The sequence below is a fragment of the Nothobranchius furzeri genome, chromosome 11, assembly GCF_043380555.1.
Source record: "Nothobranchius furzeri strain GRZ-AD chromosome 11, NfurGRZ-RIMD1, whole genome shotgun sequence".
NCBI classification, from domain to species: domain Eukaryota; kingdom Metazoa; phylum Chordata; class Actinopteri; order Cyprinodontiformes; family Nothobranchiidae; genus Nothobranchius; species Nothobranchius furzeri.
Window position 1 is genome coordinate 58,128,366 of NC_091751.1, and position 25,617 is coordinate 58,153,982.

General features: G+C 42.4%; 1 protein-coding gene across 1 annotated transcript in view; it reads right to left on the reverse strand.

Annotated features, from left to right (window-relative positions):
- Positions 1-15,740: 15,740 nt before the first annotated feature.
- Positions 15,741-25,617, reverse strand: part of LOC107384149 (leucine-rich repeat and immunoglobulin-like domain-containing nogo receptor-interacting protein 3) — a 52,102-nt gene continuing 42,225 nt past the window's right edge. Inside the window, exons 2-4 of the mRNA XM_015957235.3 lie at positions 17,908-18,517; positions 17,088-17,831; positions 15,741-16,460 (exon numbers count right to left, since the gene is read on the reverse strand). Coding sequence (XP_015812721.1) covers positions 15,891-16,460; positions 17,088-17,831; positions 17,908-18,462 — 1,869 coding nt within the window. The 5' untranslated portion in view covers positions 18,463-18,517 and the 3' untranslated portion in view covers positions 15,741-15,890. The remainder of the gene's footprint in view (positions 16,461-17,087; positions 17,832-17,907; positions 18,518-25,617) is intronic.

Below are 25,617 nucleotides of genomic sequence, written 5' to 3' on the forward strand. Positions count from 1 at the left end.
AACTAGAGGGGAGGACGAAGAGTACGGCAGGGGAGGCAGCAGCATCAGAGGAAGCATTTAAGTGACATTCCTCCACAAACTGACCAGTGGTTTAAATTTTCTGCACAGATTGTCTGTTTGAGGTGCCATCTGGGAATGATCCTGGGGTCCAGGGGAGAGAAATATTTGAATTGTAGACCCTCGCTGTGGCGTTACTTCTCAGAGTAACTGCGACACAGCAGTCAAATACCAAAGATGCTTTGTGGCTCGCTATTCACACTGGACTTGGGACACACATGCATTTAAATGCACACACAACACATGCAAACACATAGACTGAGAGCAGTCGTGCGGCATGGCAAAACACAACAGAGGTAGTTGTCGTGTGGGAAGAGTTGAGTGCCTTTTTCCTTCAACCAGGGGTCGGACTGCTCTGTTCACAGAAAATTCCTTCATTCAGTTCAGAGAATTGGGGGTGTGCTTGGCAAAGAGGGAGGCACACTGGGGGAGGGGGGGTCATCCTACTCCTTCAGTCTTAAAGCAAACGGGGAATTTTTCAATGTTCACCACGTTGCTTATTGTCAAAATCATCTGATCAGATTCTCACAAGGTGCACACACACACACACACACACACACACACACACACACACACACACGCACGCACGCACGCACGCACGCACGCACGCACGCACGCACGCACGCATGCACGCGCACACACACACACACACACACACACACACACTCACACACACACACACACGCACGCACGCACGCACGCACGCACGCACGCACGCACGCACGCACGCACGCACGCACACACACACACACACACTCACACACACACACACACACACACACACACACACACACACACACACACACACACACACACACACACACACACACACACACACACACACACACACACTCACGCAAAAACACACATTATTTTTTATCACTGTGCGTGCATGTGTGTGTGTGTGTGTGCGTGCGTGCGTGCATGCATGTGTGTGTGTGTGTGTGTGTGGTTTTGATTGTTTACAAAATCTTCTCTCCATTCCACTGTTTCCTCACCCTTCATTTAGAGCAAATCAAACCAAAATGAAAATCCAATTGTGATGCTCATTGGTGGACCCCCCCCCCCCCCACCACCACACACACACACACACACACACACACACCTACCCTTTTTGCTGATTCCTCCATCCAGGGTATAGCTTTACAACCAGACAGGCATGTGCAGACAAATCTTTGTTATATACCTCAAATCTTTATTGTAAAGGTTCATGTATAAGCAACACTGATGATGATTGTTCTGCTTTATGTTTTTTTTTTTGTATCTGTTAGCTGATATATCATTTGACATGTTTTGGGTTTATTTATTGATAGATTTTCTTTTCTTTAGTTCTGGGACTAAATAAAAACAAGGGGAGGACTAAATCAAAAGCTGGCGATAGGCTGTTCTGAAGGACAAAAGACAAAAAATAAATCAGACTTCAAATAACCAAAACAAAAATTAAGATCAAAACATCAACAACTTGTGTTTTGCATCAATTTTGTGTTTGAAAATTGCCTCTCATGTGTGTAAAAGTGATTTCCATATTAAAAAACACAGAACCAGCCTAACAAACCCCTTTTTCATTAGGGACGGGGTATTTTAATTCTTTTTTATTTGCATGAATTCAAAGTGTAAATAAACAACAGGATGAAGTATACCTCTACAGGTGGAGGAGAGGGGGAGGAACTACATTTGGTAATCTTTGCATTTTTTGTTCTGTGTCTTTTTCTGTGCTGTTTGTGTGTATTTGTATAGACTTTGTGTACTTCTGTGTGTATATCAGCCACGTTGTTCCTCCTCTCTGTGTGTAACTGTCCCCACATTCCTGTTTCATGGCACAGCCAGTCCGGGGTGTGTGTGCATGTGTGTCTTGTTTCCCTGCTACAATCAGGTCCATCTGTATTTATTGTGAATTTGATGAGCTTGAGTGTGTTTCTGCTTTCTGAAATATAAACAAACCGAAGAAAAGAAAGCAGAAACATCTTCATCATCAAAACACTTCCACCTTTCAAAGCTTCAGAGTGGACTTCTTCTCCCTCTTCCTTTACCGCTCAGTCAATCAGAACCAAGTGTCTTTGTGATAATGGAGACAATCACTTTAAACAAAACAGAGGAACAAAAATGAAGGGGGGGGGGGGGGTGATGGAGGATGATGGAGAAACTGACTCGACAGGCAAGGAGGATAGGGGTGAGAATGGCTTTAAGAAGTGTGTCGGTGAAAGTGTGTGATCACCCTTAACCTCTGCAGGGTGACCTTTATGGTGTGGGCCGAGGCATCAGAGACCCCCCCCCCCCCACCCCGCCCCCCAAAGCTATGAGGAGGGTAGTGGTGGGGTTCTGACTTGATAAAAAGACATCTAACTGAAGACGTTGATGAAATGATGAAATGCCTGCAAGCTTGCGAGCGCACACACACACACACACACACACACACACACACACACACACACACACACACACACACACACACACACACACACACACACACACACACACACACACACACACACACACACACACACACACACACACACACACACACGCACACACACACACACACACACACACACACACCCTAACCTATTGCAAGCCATGATGCAGAGAGCTCTACCTCTGTTCTTTAGTGAGTCTGTAAGTCATGTGGCTCTGCCTTCCGCCAGTTAACCGCTGGGGTCACACCGGGACGAAGTGGAAACCAGTGTGATGGTGTGTTTGACCAAATCAAATAAAGAAACAAACAATTGGATGTCTTCCTTTCTGATTATTGTCTTTTAATTTTATGTGCTTTGTTGCCATCTAGTGGTTTCAAGATAAAAGTACATAGACACTCTAGTCGTCTTTGGACCGATGTGGGACATTTTTCAACCTTTTCAGTGCGATTCACAACAAGACTCTGCAACCAGTCAACATCGCATGAGCATGCAGATGCAAATATGTTGGCAGATCATGTCTACATTGAGTCTGTTGGTTCAGACCACGTCTGTAGGACGTCCAAATTAGGTCTTTGTACAGTGGTGAGTTCCACAATTTAGTTTTTCGAACATAAAATTCTCCTCATCAAATAAGCATTTGAAAATAATTATTAATAGAGATAAATGGTTACCATTATTGAAGTACATGCCCATCTGACAAAATATGATGCAGAAATTGCCAAGAAAGCTCTTTTTCAGTGGAAGCAGAAAAAGATCTGGGATACCTGGACTGCTAATTGTAAAGTTTTTGTTAAACTGAATGGAACTCCAGAAGAAGCTAAGGTATTGATCATTAGAAGTTTGGAGGAGTTGGATCAGTATCAATAAAAGAGATTGTGTGATATATGAATGGACTGTTGATATATATATATATATTAGGGCCGGGACTTTAACATGTTAATTACGATTAATTAATTAGAAAAAAATAACGCGTTAAAAAATTAATGCATTTAATCGCAGCTTGCATTTCAAGCATGGCGGAACCTTTGACAGTGTACGATTTCCTCGTAGACTGAATATCACTGACGCACACAACAATGCACAGTGCTAATGGCTACTAAAACGTAATAAAAACAGAAAGAAGTTGCCTTGCTTGGACTGATGCAGGATTTAGGAAACATGCCCGCCTCTTTTCTTAACTTGGAAAGAAAAACTTCCAGACAACAACGGAGTCCGTGTTGCGGACATTTTTCAGAGATCGTCTCTGCTGCGGCTGCCCGGTGGCAACGGAAACTTTACAAAAGTTGCGGTAAGATATATTTTTAACATTTACGTAACATCTGTGCAGCGCTGAAAGCACCAGACAGAATTATTCTTTGCCCTAACAGTAGTTTATGAAAGCAGTCAGACAAACGAGAGGCGCCTGGCTGCCGCTGGGAGAACGCTCCGTGTTCTCACTACTCTGTAAACAATCACAGACAACGTGTCTTAAAGTTGAAAACAGAAGTTTAAGTTCAAACAGAAACACTGAAACTTTTCTGATGATTTTCTAAACAATTCTGTCGGGGAATTATGTGTTTCTGAGACGAGTCACTGTGTAAACATCACATTAAGCAGCGAGGTGTGTTGAAGCTGTCATCAGCTAAGGGGCGGATGCTCAAGTGTATCAGGGGCAGCGAGGAACGAGAACATAAGGCTGGAGATCACACCAGATTCGCTGCAGCAGGCGTGAATCTGCGGGTCTGCAGCATCCCCTTATTAACATGACATCAGGACTTCCCATGTAAGGAAGGTCCGCTCACCTGTTCGCCAGATCATTATTTCCTCGCCATGATCTTTTATCATCCCATCCTCCTCCAGTCATCCAACTGGAACCAGTTAGTGTTCCTGATCATTCTCAGAATATGTTGCGCCTGTTCTTGTGTTAAAAGTTAGTACATTCAAGTCCTAGATCATATTTGTGCCAGTTCTACTGTCATTTTGAAGGATTATTATTTATGTGTTTTTACTACATTATGAGTAGAAATGCTAATAAAAACTCCCAATTATACAAACAAGTGAAACTGGAAAAATTAGAATCTGGTGCAAAGTCAAATTTATTTCAGTCATTCAACTAGACAGAGAGACTATTTAAAGGCTCAGGAACCCTTGGCAGGTGTTTTCTATTTGTAATTATAAATTTTAGTTTATTTGGGTTTTTCTTTCATATCACACAGTGACATTAGAATAATTAAAATACATTTTTTTATTAAAAGCTTTAGTTTACAGTAATAACCATGTCTAATGTTTGATTCTCTGTACCATAATTTTATTTAAAAGTTTTACTTTGAGAGCACATTTTCCTGAACGATTAAAATGCGATTAATTGAGATTGATTAATTACAAAGTCTGTAATTAATTAGATTAAAAATTTTAATCAAGTCCCAGCCCTAATATATATATATATATATATATATATATATATATATATATATATATATATATATATATATATATATATGTGTGTGTGTGTGTGTATATATATATACATAAGGCTGCGCAGTGGCGCAGTGATTAGAGCTGTTGCCTTGCAGCGAGAAGGTCCTGGATTCGATTCCTGGTCTGGGATCTTTCTGCATGGAGTTTGCATGTTCTCCCTGTGCATGTTTGGGTTCTCTCCGGGTACTCCGGCTTCCTCCCACAGTCCAAAATCATGACTGTTAGGTTGATTGGTCTGTCTAAATTGTCCTTAGGTGTGAGTGTGTGTGTGCGCATGGTTGCTTGTCCTGTGTGTCTCTGTGTTGCCCTGCGATGGACTGGCTCTCTGTTCACGGTGTACCCCGCCTAATTGCCCGTTGACTGCTGGAGATAGGCACCAGAACCCCCCCCCCCCCCCCCCCCCCCAACCCCTCGTGACCCTACGTGGACAAAGCGGGTTCAGAAGATGGATGGTGAGGTTTTCCGGGCACGTCCAACCGGGAGGAGGCCTAAAGGAAGACACAGGACATGTTGGAGGGACTATGTCTCTCACCTAGCCAGGGAACGCCTTGGGATTCCCCCAGAGGAGCTGGCCCAAGTGGCTGGGGAGAGGGAAGTCTGGGCCTTTCTGCTGAGACTGCTGCCCCCGCGACCTTACTCCGGATAAATGGAGGAAAATGGATGGATTTATGTTTACACTGTTTATTTTTGACAGAACACATTTGAAGAACCTTTTCTGTAATTCTACAAGGCTATAAGTGAAAGCAGAGCTGAAATTTTAACCTTCACTTTTTATCTATTTCACTTGGGTCAAGTTTTGACTGAACTGAGATTAGGTGAAAAAGCCTTTTCACATTAATCACTTTAATTTGTCTAGTACTCAATAGTGTACAATCTCCTTTTCATACAAATCAATGTTTTTACCTCCAGTTTATAACTTTATATTCATATTTGATGAGTCGTTGGTCAAAACATACAACTGGACAAGTCATACCTCATTGCCCTCCGTGGTCTTCTCCTCCCAAGTTAATTTCATATAAAATTTGTTTTAGCAAAATGTACACATACCCATGAACCTAGAGATTTTCTACTAGATCAAAATTGGAATGAATGTCATCATTAACTTAAAATATTACAGAGAATTTTCTCAAATGATGAGATGAGATGAAATGAAAGCCAATAATAACAGAAGAAATAATCCTAGATATAAATTCCATGGTTTTCTTTTTACGTGCAGTTTTTCGATATACATTTATGATTTTTTTTAAACAAAACTTGTTTTTTCTAAAACCCTTTCTAATCTTAGTTGCTGCAGTTATAGTTATCCTTATTCTTATCTTAAAACAGTCATTTAAATTAAAGAATAACACACAACACCATTATGTTAGGTTAGCTTAGACAACCTAACCCTAAACCGCACAAAAAGAAAGAGACATGAGAATCATTTTAGTCACATCATGCTTTTATGACGAAAAAGGAGTAAATTTACAAGACAGACAGCATATAAAACATACACTGAATAAAAAAAAGAAGAAATAATGTGTGTTTTATAGACATTTTTATCCTTCCTTTTGAGACCAAGCAGCCTGGGCACTGAGCAGGATCTGATCCCTGGAGGCAAAAAGCAGCAGTTAAAACCTATATTACTATACCTACACTATTTACAGTTCAACAGTCATGTTCCTCTCTCAGACATGGCGATTAAGTCTACAGATTGGATGACGTCATATGGCTAATAGATCTAATATGTACACTTCCTGTTTTTTACATCCAAGGATCAAGTAGTTGTGGCATAAATCATCAGAACTCAGAAGCTGACATGGGGTCAGAGTCTCTTCGATGTGCCACTCGCACATACAGTATGAATGATAAATCATGTGACACCATTCAAAGCTGACAAGTTGGCTTGTCTGTACATCAGCTCTGCATTTGATTGGAGTCTTAAGCACACGTTCTCAGCTTTCACAGGTTAGCCGGGACCGTGTGCATCACAGCAATGACCTAAATGAGAGAGCGATGTATAAAGTGCTTTACGAGGGTCGGTGCCAGGCGGATATAAGAGATGATATGAGACATAAAAAGAAGTGTGCCTGTTGTGTTTTATGCATGAAAGCACTCCAATAAAAAACAGAGCTAAATCATCACAGCTTAATTGAGGAGAGGGCCACTGGCTCAGACCTGGAACAAATAATAAATAAAAATCTTCTCGTGTTTAAAAAGTAAAAAAATAAGAAGCAGAATTTCTACTGAGTACACATAGCAGAGTGCCAGCCAGGTTTACAGGAAATCTTTATGCCTCCTCACTCCCTAGAGGAATTTCTGTGAGTGACAACGTTCAACATAAATCAATAAAAATATGCCTGGAATAATCTTCTGTCTATACAGCATTGATCAGTCCCACCAACCTGCTTGGAATATCAATTTCTTTATCTACAGCATGTACATCAGAGCAGATCACATGTTGGTGAGTAGACAGTTGTAAAAGTACAATCATCCCAAGTAAACACTTGTTTCTGTTGTAAGATGCACGCTCCTTTAAGTATCTGCACACGATTCTTTGTCTCTGATATTGGATTCATTCTCTAACTCGTTCTGCTTTGACCAGCAGTGACGATGCTGGCCCTTTGTACAAATGCAGGTGTGAGTTGGGCCATACTAGTCACTTGTTTTAGTATTTTACTAAAAGGCATGCATAGATTCAACCTGCTGAGTCCATGAGAAAGAGAGAGAAAGAGAGAGAGAGAGAGAGAGTTGTTTTGATCTCTAGAACAACCAATCATCTGCTGATCAGCAATCACAGACAGAGTCATAATTGTGCTGTTTCATTTTGTGGTTTGTGTGATGAATTAAATTTCTCCTCATTCCCAACAACCCATTGTCAGAACTGTTTATTCAGACCGAGCGCTGTCCTTAAACTGCTGCTTCCTCTGCCGAAGAGGAAACAAAACTCTGAGGCCCAGAGGAAGTCATGCTATGGCTATTAAATCAGACGTAAAAAGCTAACAGTCAGATTTCTCCTCATCTGTTTATTTTACATAAAAATCAGCACGTCAGTGGAGTCCTGTGTAGTTCCTCATCCCGACCACTGGGTGGTAGTATGACTTCACTAAATGCAGTACAGCTTTCAGACCTCTGCTCTGGTCAAGCTAAATGAGACAATGTGTAGTTTTTTACCATTAATCTATGAAAATATCCATCAAAATGTTGTTTAAAATGAATGAAATGATGCCCAGTCATTTCAAAATATTGGCGGCTTTGTAACATGTAACCATAAAAATCAGGTATAAAATACAGGGGAGCGGATCTAAGTCTCTGGGCAACGCCAATTTAGATGCCATGTTTCCTTCTACAGGAGCCCATGAGGACAAAATGCATTTACTGATTTGTAACAAACAGTTACAAAACTTTTGTCATTCTTAAATGTTGTTTTACACATTTACCTCTTCACTCATTGCCAGTGATGAAAGGGAGTCTGATGTGCTTGTTAGTTTGCTGAAGTTTGCACTCCCCAGGGCTTTTAGACCCTAATGGGCATCAGTTGGTAAAGTCTTACCACAACACAAAAATACTGCTTGCTTGCAACAATTTAGGTATCTACTTCCCCCTATTGCCAGGAAAAATACACACTGTCACTTTAAGATGAAGCCATAATTAAGGCGATTTTCAGTGAAAGCTCTGCTCAAACAAACCTGAACACCCAGCTTTAGAGAGTCCTGACCGGCCATAATCTTTATAAAGATGTTCCCTCTATTTACTGTTTTAATGTTCTTAGAGGTCTGCTGTGGAAATCAAACTAATAAGGCAAGTAATCATCCAATCAGCCAAGCTCACTTCTCCGTCATCCCATTACAGCTCATCTTAGCTCCGATAATTCAGCTCAAATCTAATCCAATCAAAGCAGCAGCTGGAGGATGTGCAGGGATAGATGGGTGTACTTAATGTTTATGTGGAATCAGGAAGGCAGCAGGATTAGGATGTAGAGAGATGTATTCATGAAGGTAAAACTGAGTCCTTTGAGTCTGAATAATGCAAGTTCAGCTTCAGCATTAATTTGGAACTAGAAACATTCTAACAAATCAAAATAAGAGTAATTCAGACTTCAATAGAAACCAAGGTATAATGATGGTGTCTAAGGGTTTATTTTGTTTTGTGCCTTTGAAGAGTTCCCCAGTGGAAAGTATATTGGGACAACTGCCACTGAAAGGAAGGATGGAACATTAACCCCAGGCAAGGAGAAACTCCGGGAGGAGGGGATGGATCTCACAGCCCACTTTCTGAAGAATCATGGCAGGGTGCATGAGTAAATCTCCCTCTCTGTGAAGCTTTGTGCACTTTGGTTACTTTTGAGTAGAGCTTTTTGACATGTCCAAGACTTATGAATCTAGCAAACCACCAAGATGTGTGCTTTCTCCTGCAAGGTCAAATAAACAAAAAGTAGATTCGTTTCAAATCAAATTTAGCTTTCATGAAAACAAGCTGCTTCAGCTTTCAGGGTCTGGTGAGACTTATGTAGATACAATCACTTCTTTTTAACCCTGACCAGTTGACAGATTAACAGCAAAACGCAGTAAGCAAAAAATGACTCCAAGTTTTATGACCAATAAAAAAAAAACAGCCATTTTTCAGTATTTGCAAGTTAAAGTGTGACAGGATATCATACAGTGCAGGCCGTGGAGTTTTCCCATCAAAGAATGATCCCAGAGCTGCACTGTGTGCAGATAAGTGAAGTTCTGGATTGAGAAGGTGCAATGGGAACTGCAAGTTTTTGTTGACTTTCAGGGAACCCTGGTTACCCCTTTCTTCTTCTGTCTCCGCTGATCCAGTCACTGCTCTGTGTTTGGTGACATCCCGAGTAGCGAAGAATCATAACTCTACAACACCAATTCACCGACCACACAGAACACGTGTCTACTACCACACAACCATACTCCAGCCTAATACTGTGAACAAAGACGACGAGGGTCGGAAAAGCTTAAAGGAAAACGTGAGTAAAAGACAGCAAATGAGTGGGGAGTGAGAGGAGGGAGAATACATAAAAAAAAAAACTCATCAAGACTCACATTTGAGAATGAGGTTTACACGAGAACACCATCAAAATCACCACAGACATTCTCACAGTCTTCTAAAACTAATGTTCACTGGGAAACACAGAGGAATGAAAACACAGTGGGATCGGATCGGAGAGAAGTGACATCCATGAAGGCAACATCCCGTTCTCAGCACCAAAGATACTGTTAACAGCGGTGTTATAAACCAGGCCAGATTTATCATCTATTCTCATTTGGTCTCATGAATCTTTTAACAGCTGTTCAGTTATTCATCTTTACAAAAAAAAAAAGCTGTGGTTTCATCATCTCCGACAAGGGACAAAAATGGAATTTGCATGATTCATTTTAAATAAATTTGATTTTTCTCCCACTCTTACTGAAGAATTATCTTCAAACCATGAAGCTGTTAAAGAAAGTAGGTCCGTCTTTCATTTATAGCTCCTCAACTATATCACACCATCCTTAACCCTCTCAGGCTCAAAATAAGTTTTAATAAAAGGACGAACAACTAAGTCCTTCAGGAGTACTTCTGAGTTAAGAAATGCTCATGAAATACGTACGTGGAGTAACCTGGTAGGCAGGTTTTAACGTTGCAAACGTGCAACTCCCGACTCCAGAGGGTTAAAATAGTGACTGAGGACATTTATCCACCATTCATGTGGCTGTTTTATCTTCACATAAATGTGAACCACATTAGATCATATGAGTTAATGAGGTTAGTGTTGGGCATTACAGCCAGAACACAGGTAGGACGCTGACCATTGGATACTTAAAAACCCAACATCCTAAAAAAAATCCTAACCAGTGTTTGAAAGAGGATTCCTGATGATCATGCCGATATTTGACCAGCTCCTTCCCTTCCATCAATCTTAAAGTTGCCCATGATTGTTGTAACAGCTCTAAAGATAATCTTATCAGACAATCCTGCCTTGTGTGGTGTGCTAAGAATGCTTTGGTCTGCTCAGAAGTATGTCTGGACCACTCTGGTTATGTTGGATTGTCTTGGTCTGATTTTCGAAGACGAACATGCTGTCTGTTGAATATGACATTTAGCCAGTCAGAAAGTGAGGTGATGGAAGTGAGCTTGACGCTCCTTCCCCTACACGCTTGTTTACTTTGAAGTCATATTTTATTTTGGGGAATGCCTTTGAGTCCTGTTGCTGCACACCACACACTGTTGGATCAAAACTAGTACAACTGTGATTTTATTTATCGCCATGTGTACAGTCTCATGCATTAATAATTGGCCAACTAATAAAAATTCTGGGCTTAAGATAAAACAAAGAGAACATGGCAATAAGTATAAAATAGGTTAAAGGACATATTTTAGAAACTTTTCCATCCAAGAATGGCTACTGAGCCCCAGAGGGACATGAGGCTGAGTGCCCAAACTGAGTGACAGGAAAATCTTACAGGAGCTTCCAGATCCATACAGAGAAGCAAGGTAAGGACTGATCAGCTGGACATGATGGAGATCACCAAACTACAGGAGTGACTACGGTGGCCGTTACATCAACATGAAGGAACACAAGAAGCTTGAATCGAGGCATCAGTGGTGCTGGCATTTACAGACGCTCTGAGTACCCCATATTAGTAGGATTATCCATCTAGATGGACTGATCTGGGCTCCAGTAATGAATGTATTTCTCTGGCAAAGAAACAACTGACCTAAAGATCTGAAGACTTGTCCGTCTACTTCCCTGCTGAAACTGCTACCTCTGAGACCAGACCTTGGAGAAAATAGATGGATGGACATTTCCAGCAGACTCCAGGAGCAACCTCAGGGATATTAGCTCTAGGAACAGCACAGAGCAATTTAGTACCATCATCATAACAGTTAGCATACTTGTGCTTTAAGGACAACTACCCGCATGGGAAAGTCATTTATTATTTACATAAAAAAATATAAAAAGCGCAAAATGCATTCTAGCACTATTTTGTTGCTGAGATAAAAGCTCAACTAAGATTAATTATCTTCAAGCGCTGATGCAATTTGAGACTTCAAAGTGTCACAAAGTGGAAAAACTGTTGTTTTTGTGATGAATGCAATTGTTGGCGGTGCCAAATGAGGCTGCTAGCTTAAAAATACCAGCAGGGTCACAAATCTGGGACCTCATTTATCAAGCTTGCTTACGCACAAAACAGGGTCGGAAAACTGCGTAAGAAACTTTCCACGCAAACTTTGGGATTTATCAAATTAAACTTAGAAAAATGTGCACAAATTTAAGTTGACTAAGGACCTGGCTTACGCACATTTTAGACATGGAGAGCACATGCAGTGCTGCTGCTGAGAAGGATACAATTATGAAATCCTGCAGCATTATCACTTGTACTGCTTCGTTTTCACACAGAATAAGACCCTCCACATGCACACACACACGCACATGTACACACACATGCACGCACACTCACACACACGCACACACAGCCTGAAGCGCAGAATACAGAATGCAGAATATCAGCAGGGGGGCAGATTGAGACAGAATGTCATGCGTGTGTGACAGTGTGTGTCCTGTCACTGTGACCCGATTAATCATCCGCCCTGGCTACTTGAACAGAGGAGATCTCCGTTTGGCTGACTGGTTAGCATGTGTGACTTTTACCTGGGAGTCTGGGGATTGAATCCTGTTTGGACTATTATTTTTATATCTGCCACAGATCTCTCTGAAGAATTCACAACATTGACGGCTTCAGCAACGCTGTGCCACTCCGTGGATTTTCTATTTGTTTTGCAAAAGCACTTCCTTTCATTTCTCCACCTCACCCACAAGTACCTCAATTCCTGCTTCTGTGAAATTACACTTCCTTGATCTGCCTTGATCTACGGTCGACATGTCATTGGCGGAGCGCTGCAACAGCCGGCTTATGTATATGCATGAGATCCACAAGGCGCTTTGCATTGACTATTTATGGCAGTAAGTGGGCGTGGTGAGGGCGGGATGTGACTAAAAAGCAGCTGAGAAACATTCTTGTTAGTCTCTGATTGTTAGCGGAGATTGCGTGCAGCTGTGCGTACTCCATGTTTGATAGATCACAAACCTACTTGGCGTAAGTCCATTTTTTTTGCTGAGCTTAAGTACGGTTTTAGCAAGGATTCTACGCAATGTTTGACAAATGAGACCCCAGGGCATTACTGTGGATCAAGCTTCTTCAAAGTAAGGAAATCAGCTTCAATTTTAAGGAAATTTTGGAAGAAACCATCTAAAGACCTCTGATATTTAAGTAAACTTTAAGTTATCAACTATTTAAATATTTATGTTTTAGGACAGCTTGTGCTTTACATTACCTCTATTTTCCAAGGGTTTGGGTTAGGGTTAAGCCGAGCGGACACTGTGTGACTTTTTCTCGTAGCATTCAGCTCCATCTCAAATTGTACGACTTCCTCATAAAGACCCAGTTCTCTGATGCAACCTGATTGCTCACTCTGTGCGTCTGGTAGCAAAATGCCAGACCCAAAAAAATGCTAGAACTGGCAGGTTTTACACAACATGTCGGACTTTTTATTGCATTGTTATTGACGTCTGTTGTCCCTTGGGATTGGTTTAGAAGGACAAACAGGGATTCATGGGGGTTGGAGAACGAAGACGAGAGAAAAAAAGTAAATCAATGTTTATTTGTGTTTGCTTCAAACACGCTTTCTTGTCAATCCTTGTCATCGTGTGTGAAAAGAAAGTGTATAAATGAAAACAAATGGCGTGTGTTGATAGGGAAATAGCTGGTGAGCTGTGTTGACGCATACGCTATGTGGGCGGTTCTATTACTTTTGGGTCGCAGCGCTGCTGCTTCAACAGTGCAAGACCCTCCCGACTCACGAGGAACGAGCAAAATATCTAACACGCCTGAAATTTGTGCCAGCACACGATTGTTGATTGGGAGCTGGTCGCGAGCTGTTAATCGCCTCTCGTTACCCCCTGTACAGGCTACTACACGAGGTACGACGCAAAACTCACCCCAATCTCAAAGATATCAAATGAGGGGAAAATCGCCTCAAAAAGTCTAAAAGTCCCACAGCGTTAGCTCGGCTTTAGGGTCAGGGATGTCGGTGAAGGCTCCTTCTGGTGTTGAGAACAGGATGGTCCCATTTGGAAGATGAGGAACTTTAAAACAGCCAAAAAGTCACAGACACCAACTTAAGAAATTAAAAGGAAGGACAAACAAGAAGGAACAAACACTTCTGATGAAAGTTTCTTATACTTCTTTTCCCAGTAAAACCACAGTACTACTCTCCACTATACAATGCACATGGCGTAGGGTAAACACAACTTCATTTACATTTGTAGTCTCGGACTCCAGCCAGGGACCCCTCCCAAAGGAGGACCCAGTGGGGGTAAGTGGGGGTGGGGGTGAAGGAGGGGATGCACTGGGCTAGGGGGGCAGAGACATTCGCACAACGACCATCTCTGAGACGGAGAGCAGTCAGCCTCACAAAAGTGTGTTTTTGTGTAATCGTGATTCTTATTTCTACCAGGTCCAATACGCTTGATGTTTCTGCTTGTGTGTGTGTGTGTGTGTGTGTGTGTTTTGAGGTGCAAATTCATGCACACCTTGTGACAACAGACGGTCTTGTGATCATTGAGGCAGCTTGTCGGATGGCAGTGGTGATGATTATATAACTTAATCATCTGCAGACTACTGTATAAAAACCCAACCTAACCTTAACAATGGCTCAGTTTTAAAAAGTCACACCAGAGCTCTCTGGGAGACTGTATGTTTATTCCATGGCTATGCAGAAGGTATTGCTGGAATGTTCTACTTTTTTATGGAATCAGTTCTTGTGACGACTTTCATTCTGTTGGGGAATTTATTTCACTCTTCCTGAGAAAAGCTGTTAGACATGTGCCGCTGTGGCTCGTCCTGTGTGAGTGTGTCACGCCTCCTTGTGAGACTGAAGTTCTCTCTCTGCCTCGGAGTAAAACCCGACTCTCCAGGCTGCTCCCCCCGGGCAGCGCTGGCGAGGTCAGGTGACCGCCAACACGGTAGAGAGCAGGGATGGAGAGCATTGCCAGAGTTTGTGCAGTTAGGCAGACGAAGCACAGGTCAATGTGACTTATGGCTTCCCTCGCCCCAAACTCAGCAACCCTTCTGATCCTGCCAGTCCACATCCCGTTGCTCTCTATTGAGCTGATTAGTATAGTTCCTGTGGGGGCCTGCTTCTGATGGTCCTGACTTTTTAATCAAACCATCTGGGCCACAGGCAGCCACAGAAACTCCTGGTCGTTCTGCTCGTCCCAAACGCACACAGCTAACGTTTTGGTGTAATCTCACAAAGAAGCAAAGGCCAAACGGGGTTTTATCGATCTGTTTGTCATCCAAACCCAGCAATTCTTCCGGTTATATCACTTTTTACATTAATTAACCTTTTGGTTACTAAAAGAAAAAAATAGACCTGTTCATCTGTGTCAAAATAGCTGAATAAGGTTGTAAAGTAAACTCCAAAACCATGCGTTTTATTCAGAGGTACAAAGCTACCACTTCATTACTCTACATGCATAAAATGGAACAAGGTTTAGCTATAAATGTTTTAAGCTGATGGATGACATGTCTTTGCAAATCACTGACAAGACTAAAAAAATGCTTAAATCCTAAAGAATTACGTTTAGTTTCTCCAATTAAGGGAACATAATAAAAGCACTATTCATGTTCTACAGAGCACTTAATATAGAATGATCATTTACGGCTTATCTCCTATAATATCTAATAATTAAAAAAATTAACCTATTTTTTCAAAACCCAGAAGCTGAATGGCAAAGTGGACAAATCGGGGTGGTTTGATTTTGTTTCACAAACCAAATTAAATCATTTCTTCATTTTTGATAGATAAAAATGGATGCTTTCAAACTTCTTTGTGAGTTAGTGGCTGTGTGTGTTTGTGTGTGTCAAACACGTTTTTGGGACGTGCTCATGCCTCCCCTGAGGGACCCCTGGCTGCGTTGTTTCATATCATTTTCATGTTAAACTTTCTGGTCCCTCCTGAAGTGGTCCCAGTGGTGGGTTCAGATTTCCGGAAAGAGTACTCGACTGTGAAGTTGTTCCTGCGCTGGCCGCGTCCCCGGCTCCACACGAACAGCAGCAGGAAACAGAAAAGGACGACCCCAAGAAAAGTGATGCAACCCATCGCTGTGGACACCAAGATGGTGGTCAGGTCCAAGGTGAACTTGAGGAAAACACGTGTGCTGTTCATATTTGTGTCGTTGAAGAACTCCCCGCTGTACAGTGAGCGATTAAGAAAGAAGGCAGAGGCGGCGTCTAGTGGCTGGCCGCGCACTGTTAGAGTGGCAAAGTAGGTGTCATTTCCTCCAGCGTTACTGGCGATGCAGATGTATGTTCCACTGTCGGTCAGCTGGGCATAGCGGATCTCCAGGGTGCCGCTGGGGAGAACTGTGATACGCCCTGAACTTTTAGCTGTGATCCGTCTACGCTGTGGAGAAATCCAGATAATAGCAGGTGGTGGTTCTCCATCAGCCCGGCACAGAAAGCTGACTGGTTGGCCTTCTCGAGCAACAACCTGGGAAGAGTGCATGAACAAAAGGAGAAACAGGATTCAGAAGAAACAAATGAAATGGTAAATTCAATTCAATTCAAGTTTATTTACATAGCGCCAAATCACGACAAGAGTCGTCTCAAGGCACTTAACATAATAAACATTCCAATTCAGGTCAGTTCATTAAGCCAATCAGAAATAATGTTTCCTATATAAGGAACCCAGCAAATTGCATCAAGTCACTGACTAGTGTCAGTGACTATACAGCAATCCTCATACTAAGCAAGCATAAAGCGACAGTGGAGAGGAAAACTCCCTTTTAACAGGAAGAAACCTCCAGAGAATCCCGGCTCAGTATAAGCAGCCATCCTCCACGACTCACTGGGGATCGAGAAGACAGAGCACACACACACACACACACACACACACACACACACACACACACACACACACACACACACACACACACACACACACACACACACACACACACACACACACACACACACACACACACACACACACACACACACACACACACACACACACACACACACACACACACGCACAAACACACACAAGCAAATCCAGAGACACTCGACAAAAGCTTCAGGAAAACAAAGATTTGAAAAGCAAAATTTTCGTTGTTACCTGCTGCATCTTGTGGTTGCGAATCTTAGGTTTCTGGCATGTAAAGTGATCAAAGAGTGCAGAATCGGTGAAGGCGCTGAGGAGGACCCCTTGTACCTCCATCGGTCCCGCACACACCGGAACTCTGCCGTCAAAGTTGAGGGTCTTGCGTCTTTGCAGGATCCACAACAGACGGCAGTCACACAACAGGGGATTGCCGTCCACTCTGAGGGTCTCCAGACTATTCACAGAGTGGAAGGAACCCTCTTCCAGAGTCTGCAGGTCATTGGAGGAGAAGTTGAGCACCCGGATCTGTCTGAGGCCTCCGAGAGCGTGGGGCTCCACTGTCATCAAGCCAGTGCTTACCATTATGAGCTCCTTCAACCTCAACAGATCTTTGAAAGCCCAAGGTTCTAGTGTGGTGATGGGGTTGTAAGACAGGTTGAGATGGGTGAGGTGAACCAGGTTCTTAAAGGAAGGTGACGGGACAGAGGTGATGTTGGTGTTGGTGATGGATAGCCAGTGGAGGTCAAGGCCCTGAAAACTGAGAGGGGAGATGTACTCTAGGTATGGCCAGTGATCGATGTCCAGACCTCGCAAGTTGGAGAGCTTGCGAAAGTTCTGGTCCTCCAGGGCAGTGATGCTGAGGTGGCGAAGGCGAAGAGTGGTCAGACTGCGGAGGTATGACAGCGTCTGGCCAGACATGGATGTGAGGTTGCATCTCTCTATTGTAAGATCCTCTAACCCCAGCAGCCCTGAGAATGCCTGAGGACAAGAAAAACAAGAAGGGATAAGATTGATTTATTTAGCAAAGTACACTGTTGGACTTTGGTGAGCTTACCTTGTGGGAAATGTACACCAGATCATTGTCTCCAACCTCCAGGTGTTTCAGATTCTTCAAGTCTTGGAAGGTGTAATCCAATAAAATCACCATCTTGTTCTCACTTAGATCTAGGCTGGTCAGATTGCCCAGCTTGGCAAAGGCTCCCATGGGAACTAACTTTAGCTGGTTCCCTCGTAGCTTTAGCACTTTAAGATTCTGAAGTGAAGCAAAGGCATTAGGCTCTAACGTGGCAATGAGGTTCTCACTGAGGTCCACTTCCTCCAGCCGTGGGTAGGGTGTCAGATCACCTGCGTGCACCCAGCGGAGACGGTTCTTGCTGAGGTCCAGAAGCCGTGTCTCAGTGGGAATGCCCTCAGGGATGTTGGTGAGTCGCCGTCGCTGGCATGACACGGACCTAAGCTGAGCTGAGCACTCGCATCGAGGCGGACATGCCTGGCTGGTCCCTGGCAGAGTCAAGGTTAGCAGAGACACCAGCGAGGTAGCTAGGACCCACTGCCACACCCTCGGCCATGGCACTAAGGCACGCCCACCAGGGCCAGGAGACTCAGTCATGGCCCTGGTCCTCTGACTCCTGGCCTGCTGCAGGCAGGGTCAGTGCACCAGACTCCTGCAAGACAAGAAACAGGGGAAAAAAAAATTAGATTAGAAAAACGTTCATAATTTTAAATCAATGGTGCTTAAAAAAAATGACATCCACACTGCTGTGAATTATCTGCTTTTTGCTTTAGTTTGTGTGACGACGTGACCCGACAGTAAATAAACCTGGGGAGACCTCATCGCAGCAACGCTCATCACTTTAAGACATTTACCATAATTTGTCTTTTCACTAATTTATCTCTGACTTTGATGAGGAAAGTGGGTTGCTGAGAGAGCGCCTTGTTCCAGCTGAAATCATGCATTTTGCATATACTCTGCTTTCCTTGCAGCACTGAGACCGTCTGCTCCAATTTGACAAACACAATGAATTTATTATCGGCATGCATACACAGGCTGAGGCTCTCAACAGTTCAAGCTATGGCTCCGAGCTTCGCACATCTCAGCTTTGAAATGTGAAGAAGACATCACTGTGAAACTGTATTATGTGTTTGATAAGGCATGGGTTGATGGATGACTGCGTGGGTTTGGCAGTGCTGGTTATGAATTAAAATCACTTTGGTCCGCCAAGCACAAAGACAAGATGAATCATTTGTGCTTTCGCGTTCCTTCAGGCAACCGTTGATTACTCCCACACGCTGTTTTCAACATGGACACAGTCAAAGAGTACCTGGCAGAAGATGCCAGACACATCTCAGTGTCCGCATATATCAGTGGTGGGGGCGCTTTTATACTTAAAGAAACAATTACAGATAAAGGCAATCCATCCAGCATAAACTCTACATGCTAAATTTTTTTGGTTTGCTTGTTTTTCTTCTCTTCACGGAGGAAATGAGAGAATATGTTATCATCGCAAGGGAGCATCATGATAAAATGCTCTCTGATGCTGGGAGCTGAGGGAGGAAGAGCCTAACGGATTAATAAAATATGTGTTATGAGCAGCGATCAGGGGCCAAAGCTGCCCTTCTTCCTGTTTGGTTCCTCAGGTTCAGTTTTCTAATAAGTTATAATTGAATAGCTGATTGTATCAGATTAATTTTTGTTGTTCCAGCAATGGTATTAACATCAAAAGTACATAAACAAACAAATACCATCCCAGTGAGATTGTCCTAAACTTAAATATCAGGAAATTCTCTGCACACAAGCAATTCCTCACATTTTACACATGATGACACAGATTTAGTCTGATCTCCTGAGGGAGGAGAAGTCACTCAGTTTTTGACAGGACAGGAAAAAAACACTTTGTTTACACTTCCTATAGAGACGGAGGATCTGGTTGAAAGCTGGCCCAAGCCTTTCTTCTTTTAGAAAACCAAATTCAGACAGTGACTGCACAAACTGACCCACTTCTAGCCAGCCGGCAGAGACGACCAGAACAAGAGAACAGCAAACCATCACGCCTGCATACAGATGTTCTAACATAACTTTAAAAATACTAGGAAATAAACAATTACATATCTTGGGGTCTTGGCCATGAGACATGGATTGGTGCAGCATCTGCAGGGCGTTGAACTGGTCTGTCGTGGTGAAGAGAGAGCTGAGCCTGAAGGCGGAGCTCTTGATTTACCGGTCAATCTATGTTCCAACCCTCACCTATGGTCATAAGCTTTGCTCCTCCACATCGATGGGAGCCAATTGAGGTGCCTCTGGTTAGGATGCCCCCCTGCCCGGTGAGGTTTTCCGGGCACGTCCAACTGGGGGGGAGACCCAAGAAAGACCCAGGACATGCTGGAGGGACTATGTCTCATGGTTGGCCAGGGAACGCCTTAGGATTCCCCTGGAGGAGCTGGCCCAAGTGGATGGGGAGAGGGAAGTCTGGGCATCTCTGCTTAAGCTGCTGCCCCTGTGACCTGACCCCGGATAAGCAAAAATAGATGGATGGAAAGATGAAGAAAAGAAACAAATATTGTCTACATGTTTTATGTTAGAGTAAAATATGTAAAAATGGCTGAATCTCATGTTTAAAAACATGACTTAAAACATTGTTTTGGAGTGGGTGAGATCCACATTGTGTTTTTTTGAAGGGAACCAAAAACAACAACCTCCTAAAGTTATTTTCATTCAGTGCAAGCCATGAATAATTCTTGATCCAGCACATTTATTTTTTAATGCACAACCTTAATCAAACACTGAAATCTCACAAAAACTAAAGGCAAAATAAAACCAAAGCCTTTGAAAAATGTGTTGACCCACTGAACACAAAGGAATTTGGATTATCTAATCATGTTTGTGAAGATATATATTTTTTGATTGCTGCTCTTGCAGGAATGCTTCACTTAGAACATTAGTGAGGTAAACTTGGGTAAACAGGAGGTCCAACTCCACACCACACACTTTGGCTGTTTTGTAACTTTTAACTTTTCTTTTAAAAGAAAAGAAAACAAATGAAAACTAGTTGAAGAAATCAAGTTTTTTATATTAATTGCCAATGATTGTTTAATAACTGACAGTTTTGTTTAGGGCATAATTTGAATATAAATACTGCTCTATGTTAAATGAAGCCAGACGCCATCCTGTTTCCTTGCAAGAAAATGAAATAACAAAACTTTAAATTTCTCCCGTTTTATGGCCAGTATTGGTTTTTCGTGGGATCTTTCAGAGCCCTTGAAAGTCTCAGATGTTTTAAGTTGTGTCTGCAACTTTTAAGCTGATCTTCAGCTTGAAACAGATTATAAACAGATTTAGAAATCTGAGAAAGAACACTTTGAATGGTGGTAAACTTCACAGTGAAATCCACATATCAATCAATGATTATGCATATTTAACTGGTTTTGGTCTGTGAGTGAGGTTTGACTCTGTGTGTGTTTGTGCACATCTGCTCTGCTCTTTGACTCTTTGATGGATGCAACCTGTCTCCACACTCCGCGCCCCAGAGAGTCATCCTACGGGTCAGTGGCAGAGTCACAGCATGAATCATCGAGCTGACATTGTCGAGGCAGAGCAGATTCTCACAGTGTCTTAAGGACAGAGAGAGGCATCCTGAAGGCTCTCTCTCTTACGCACAAACACACAGACCTGAGGAGTGATGCATCACCCATCAAAAAGGCTTATAAAACACACACTTGAATGGAAGGTTATGTTAGCAGACCTATTTTCATGAATGTGTTTTCTTTGTACAAATACAGTATTGAGGGCCAGTTATGTTATGAGTTGTTGCTTTTTATTCAGGTTTTGGTTTCTATTACTGGTTTTCTAATCATCTCTGTTTCTGTGTTTTGTGCAGGTCAGCTGCAGCTCCTTCCAGGTGCCCTGGGCTTCTCCGGAGTGTCGCAGCTGACTGCAATTGCCCAATTACCACCCTTACTTAAGCCACTATTTTCCAGCCCTTAGTGTGGTGTTGTTTTTTCTGTATTGCTTAATAGAGCCAGTGTGCCTTCGTGTTTGTGACTTCTGATTAATTTTCCCACGGTGTGTGGTCATTTTTGGTTATTAAAGACCCTGAACCAGAACCAAGGCTTGTTATTCCTGCAACTGGGTTACTGCCTGAACCTCACCGTGACAAGTTAGGTATATTAAGGTGTTTAGCTTTGTCACGATTAATGATTTCAAATCTTTCTGCACTTCATCTTCATCTGGGACTACTTGTTTCCACTTGTGTTCCCCATTATTAAAGCTCCTTACAGCCACAGCTCTAGTGCCAGATTATCCACAGACCCATGCAGGCTATATGTTCAAGTCATACTTAGTCAAGTCAAGTCATTCAGGCCAAGTTTAGAGTGCTTTAAGTCAAGCTGAGTCAAGTCATTGCCCCAGTACATCCTGGATAATAAATCAACTTTTATTTCTTGTTCCATTCTTTGTGGTGGCTAAACATTGGGTCTGAATCTCCTGAATGTGATTTATTTAGGTTGCTTCAGAGTGAGGACCTTAAAGACCAAGTTCACTCGTTTTTACAATATGTCTGCAGTGGTCTGTAGTACAAATGAATGCCCTTTGAGTAGTTCTCTGTGAGAAAAAAAGCTCTTGCGCTCCTGTTTCAAGAACTAAAAGTGAGCCAGAAGAGAAGTGAGTAGAAAACGGCAAGTTTTGGAGTCTTATTTCCTGACATACAAACACCATGCTTCTGATTGGCTAACGACAATGTTCCACTGACCACTGACCCTGCTTTGCAACGATAATGCTTTTTCTCCACAAATAACACAAGTCTGGAGGGGTTCTGTCATGTTAAGGAGTTGCTAATGCTAATGGTTAGCTTTTACCAGCTGAGATGAGCACTGCTCTCTCTTGGAAACTAAATCAACAACAGTCTTCCTTTCACAAGCCAAGATGGTTGAGTCCATGAATGCTAATTTTCAGTCTGATGTAGATCTGACTGGCTTATCTAATCAGATCTGTCACCTGTCTATTTTCTATTGGTAGCTAATGCAGGAAATAGGGGTAGAAGTCTAATTTCATGTTTAGCCTGCATGTGACTGATCATATTTAAAAAATGTCAAGTAAAAATGATTTCTCAGTGAACTAGGTCTTTAAAGTGTGTATTTTTCCTGGCGATGGGGGCAGTAGATACCTAAATCATTGCAAGCAAGCGGTATTTTTGTGTTGGAGTGAGACCTTACCAATGGCTGCCCATTAGGGTCACAAAGCCCTGAAGAGTGCAAACCTCAGCAAAATGACACACCAGACTCCCTTTCATCACTGGCAACAAGTGGAGCTAAATGTGTAAAACAACAACTTTTAAGAAAGATGAAAGTTTTGTAGCTGTTACAAATCAGTAAGTGCATTTTGTCCTCATGGGCTCCCGTAGAAGGACATGTGACATCTAATACGGCATCGACCAGAGACTTAGACCCTCTCCCATGTATTGTAGACCTAATTTTAATGGTTGTGTGTTAGGAAGCCGCCAACATTTTTCAACAACTGGGCTTCATTTCATCCATTTTCAACAACATTTTGATTTTGATGGATGTTTCCAGAAATTAATGGTAAAAACTGCACATTGTCTCTTTAAGATGATATCAAAGTCACGCAGAAGGTGAATGATCTTTGCAGAGTCTTGGTGAGAACTTCCGGTGTGTAGTTGGAGCTAAGGCCAGGCTAGTCAATTGTGCTGCTCTGGTAACCTCAAAGGACCCATGCATTAGTGCACCACCAGTATGCATAACAGTAGCATAAAAACCCTACTAGTAAAACACTTAGGGGTCCTACTTTAGCTCCATATAGCTGGATAAAAAGGCTATTATTTGTCAAAATAGAGGTGTTAGTAACAAGTTGCACTCAAACGTGTTTTGTTCAACTAGTGCAGCAACATGTCAGACTGGTGCAGTGCTGTAGGACATTAGAGCAAAAGGGTTCTTAGCACTAAGAACTTTGAATAAATACACAAATGGCTTGCCACAGACCTCTCACGTGAAAAGGGGCTCCTTAAACAAGTGCCAGAATGTACAACTGTTGCAGCAGAAAGCTGATGCTGAACATTTAGGAACGCTGATTAAGAATGTCAAGTTTTTTTATGTAAAAAGAAAAATACATTTTGGTTGATGAAGAAGCGGCTTTTTGAAGCGAGAGTTTATTTCATGAGGTAACATGGTAACCACTAGTCCCTTGTGTCTTTAAAGACTCAAGGAAGGGTAACGTTCATTCTTACACTCCCTCTTGAATCAGACATCCAAGACTTCTTCTTTAGTTGTGTCAATGTGTTTATAACAACAGGTTGTGTCCTCCTGTTGATACCACTAACTACATGTTTTATTTCAGAATGAAACAACCCAAGGTCAGCTTTGCGTCTTTGTCCTGGAGCAAACATGCAAACACCAAATCTGCACTACAATCTGTAAATTACCATGTGACAGATGTTAAGGCAACATCAGGTGCAAATCCACAGCTATCCAGAAAGAGAGGAAGGCACAGTCTGACACAAGCCAGCTGTCCAGGTGGGAAACGGGAACAAGCATGTGAGGGGAATCAGCCCAAAAGCTAAAAATATCTCTGTTATTGTTGCCCTGCGTAATGAGCAGATGTGTGCAGCAACATTCCTGCCTAACCATACCAACATCAGCAGCCTGCAGAGATAAAACACTGACGACCAGGGTCAGATGTTTAGAACAACAGCTGTTCTACCTGCTTGTGTCAGATTAATATGAAAGAACACTGTAGCAAAAAAAATATTGCTGTAGCTACTCTCTGTTGCGTATTAGTGTGGCTGATGCTACAAAAGGTCATGCACATTGACTGGTGGTTTTCACAAGATATTATATTTGTCCAGCAGAGCGTGGACCTCCTCAGCCCAAACATCCCCTCTTCAGTGTCCTCTCCTCACAGCCTCAATTTTCTCTCTGTCTCACACAAACACACATACAGGTACACAAAGAGACACTAACACAATAAACCTCTGAAGAAATGGCACTTTAGCATGAGATGCTGGAGCAGTCAGCCTGTTATTACAGAAAGCTTGTCACTGTTGCAAATATTCCAAAGTGCAAACTTGCCAGGTTTTTTACATTTTACAGGAAAGTTGACAGCTTGTACTTTCCACTGCAAAGTGACTTTAAGTCCTATACTAAATCTGTGCTTAGGCACTGCTTTTTAAGCCCAAGTCAAGGGTGGAGTATGGGTTGGCGCCTGTGTGGAGAGGCAAGGAAAGAGAATGGTGATAGAAGATGACAAACTACAATAGATAAAAACACAGAACACCAAAAATTAATGTAATATCCTTAAGTTTTGATCATTAAAACACAAACGGAAATGTAATTACAAAGAAAAACAATAAGGATGCCCCTTGAGGAGTGCAGGATCTTCACTGTGATGACAAAAGAGGCACAGCGCCTGCAGGGGGACACAGCTGAAATCTAATTAATGAAACCATGAAACAGATCACGGGAAGAAAAACAAAGTGCAACAGAACACAACGTCAGCATCAACATTGAAAAAGGAACAGCCAGTGACAGACTGCAGAAATCTCAGCCATGTTTAAGGAGGATGCAGAACACAACTTAGCTGTCATGCGAGTTGAGATGATACTCATGACAGCACTTGGTGTCATGAAATCCAATGGTAGCATTACATCCTCTAAGAACCCTGAGTCACTGAAATAGGGAGAGTATACTGATAGATGCTGACATGCTGCTCGGTTTGACCTTCAGCTGATTAAAGCCAAAACCCTTCAACATGACTGAT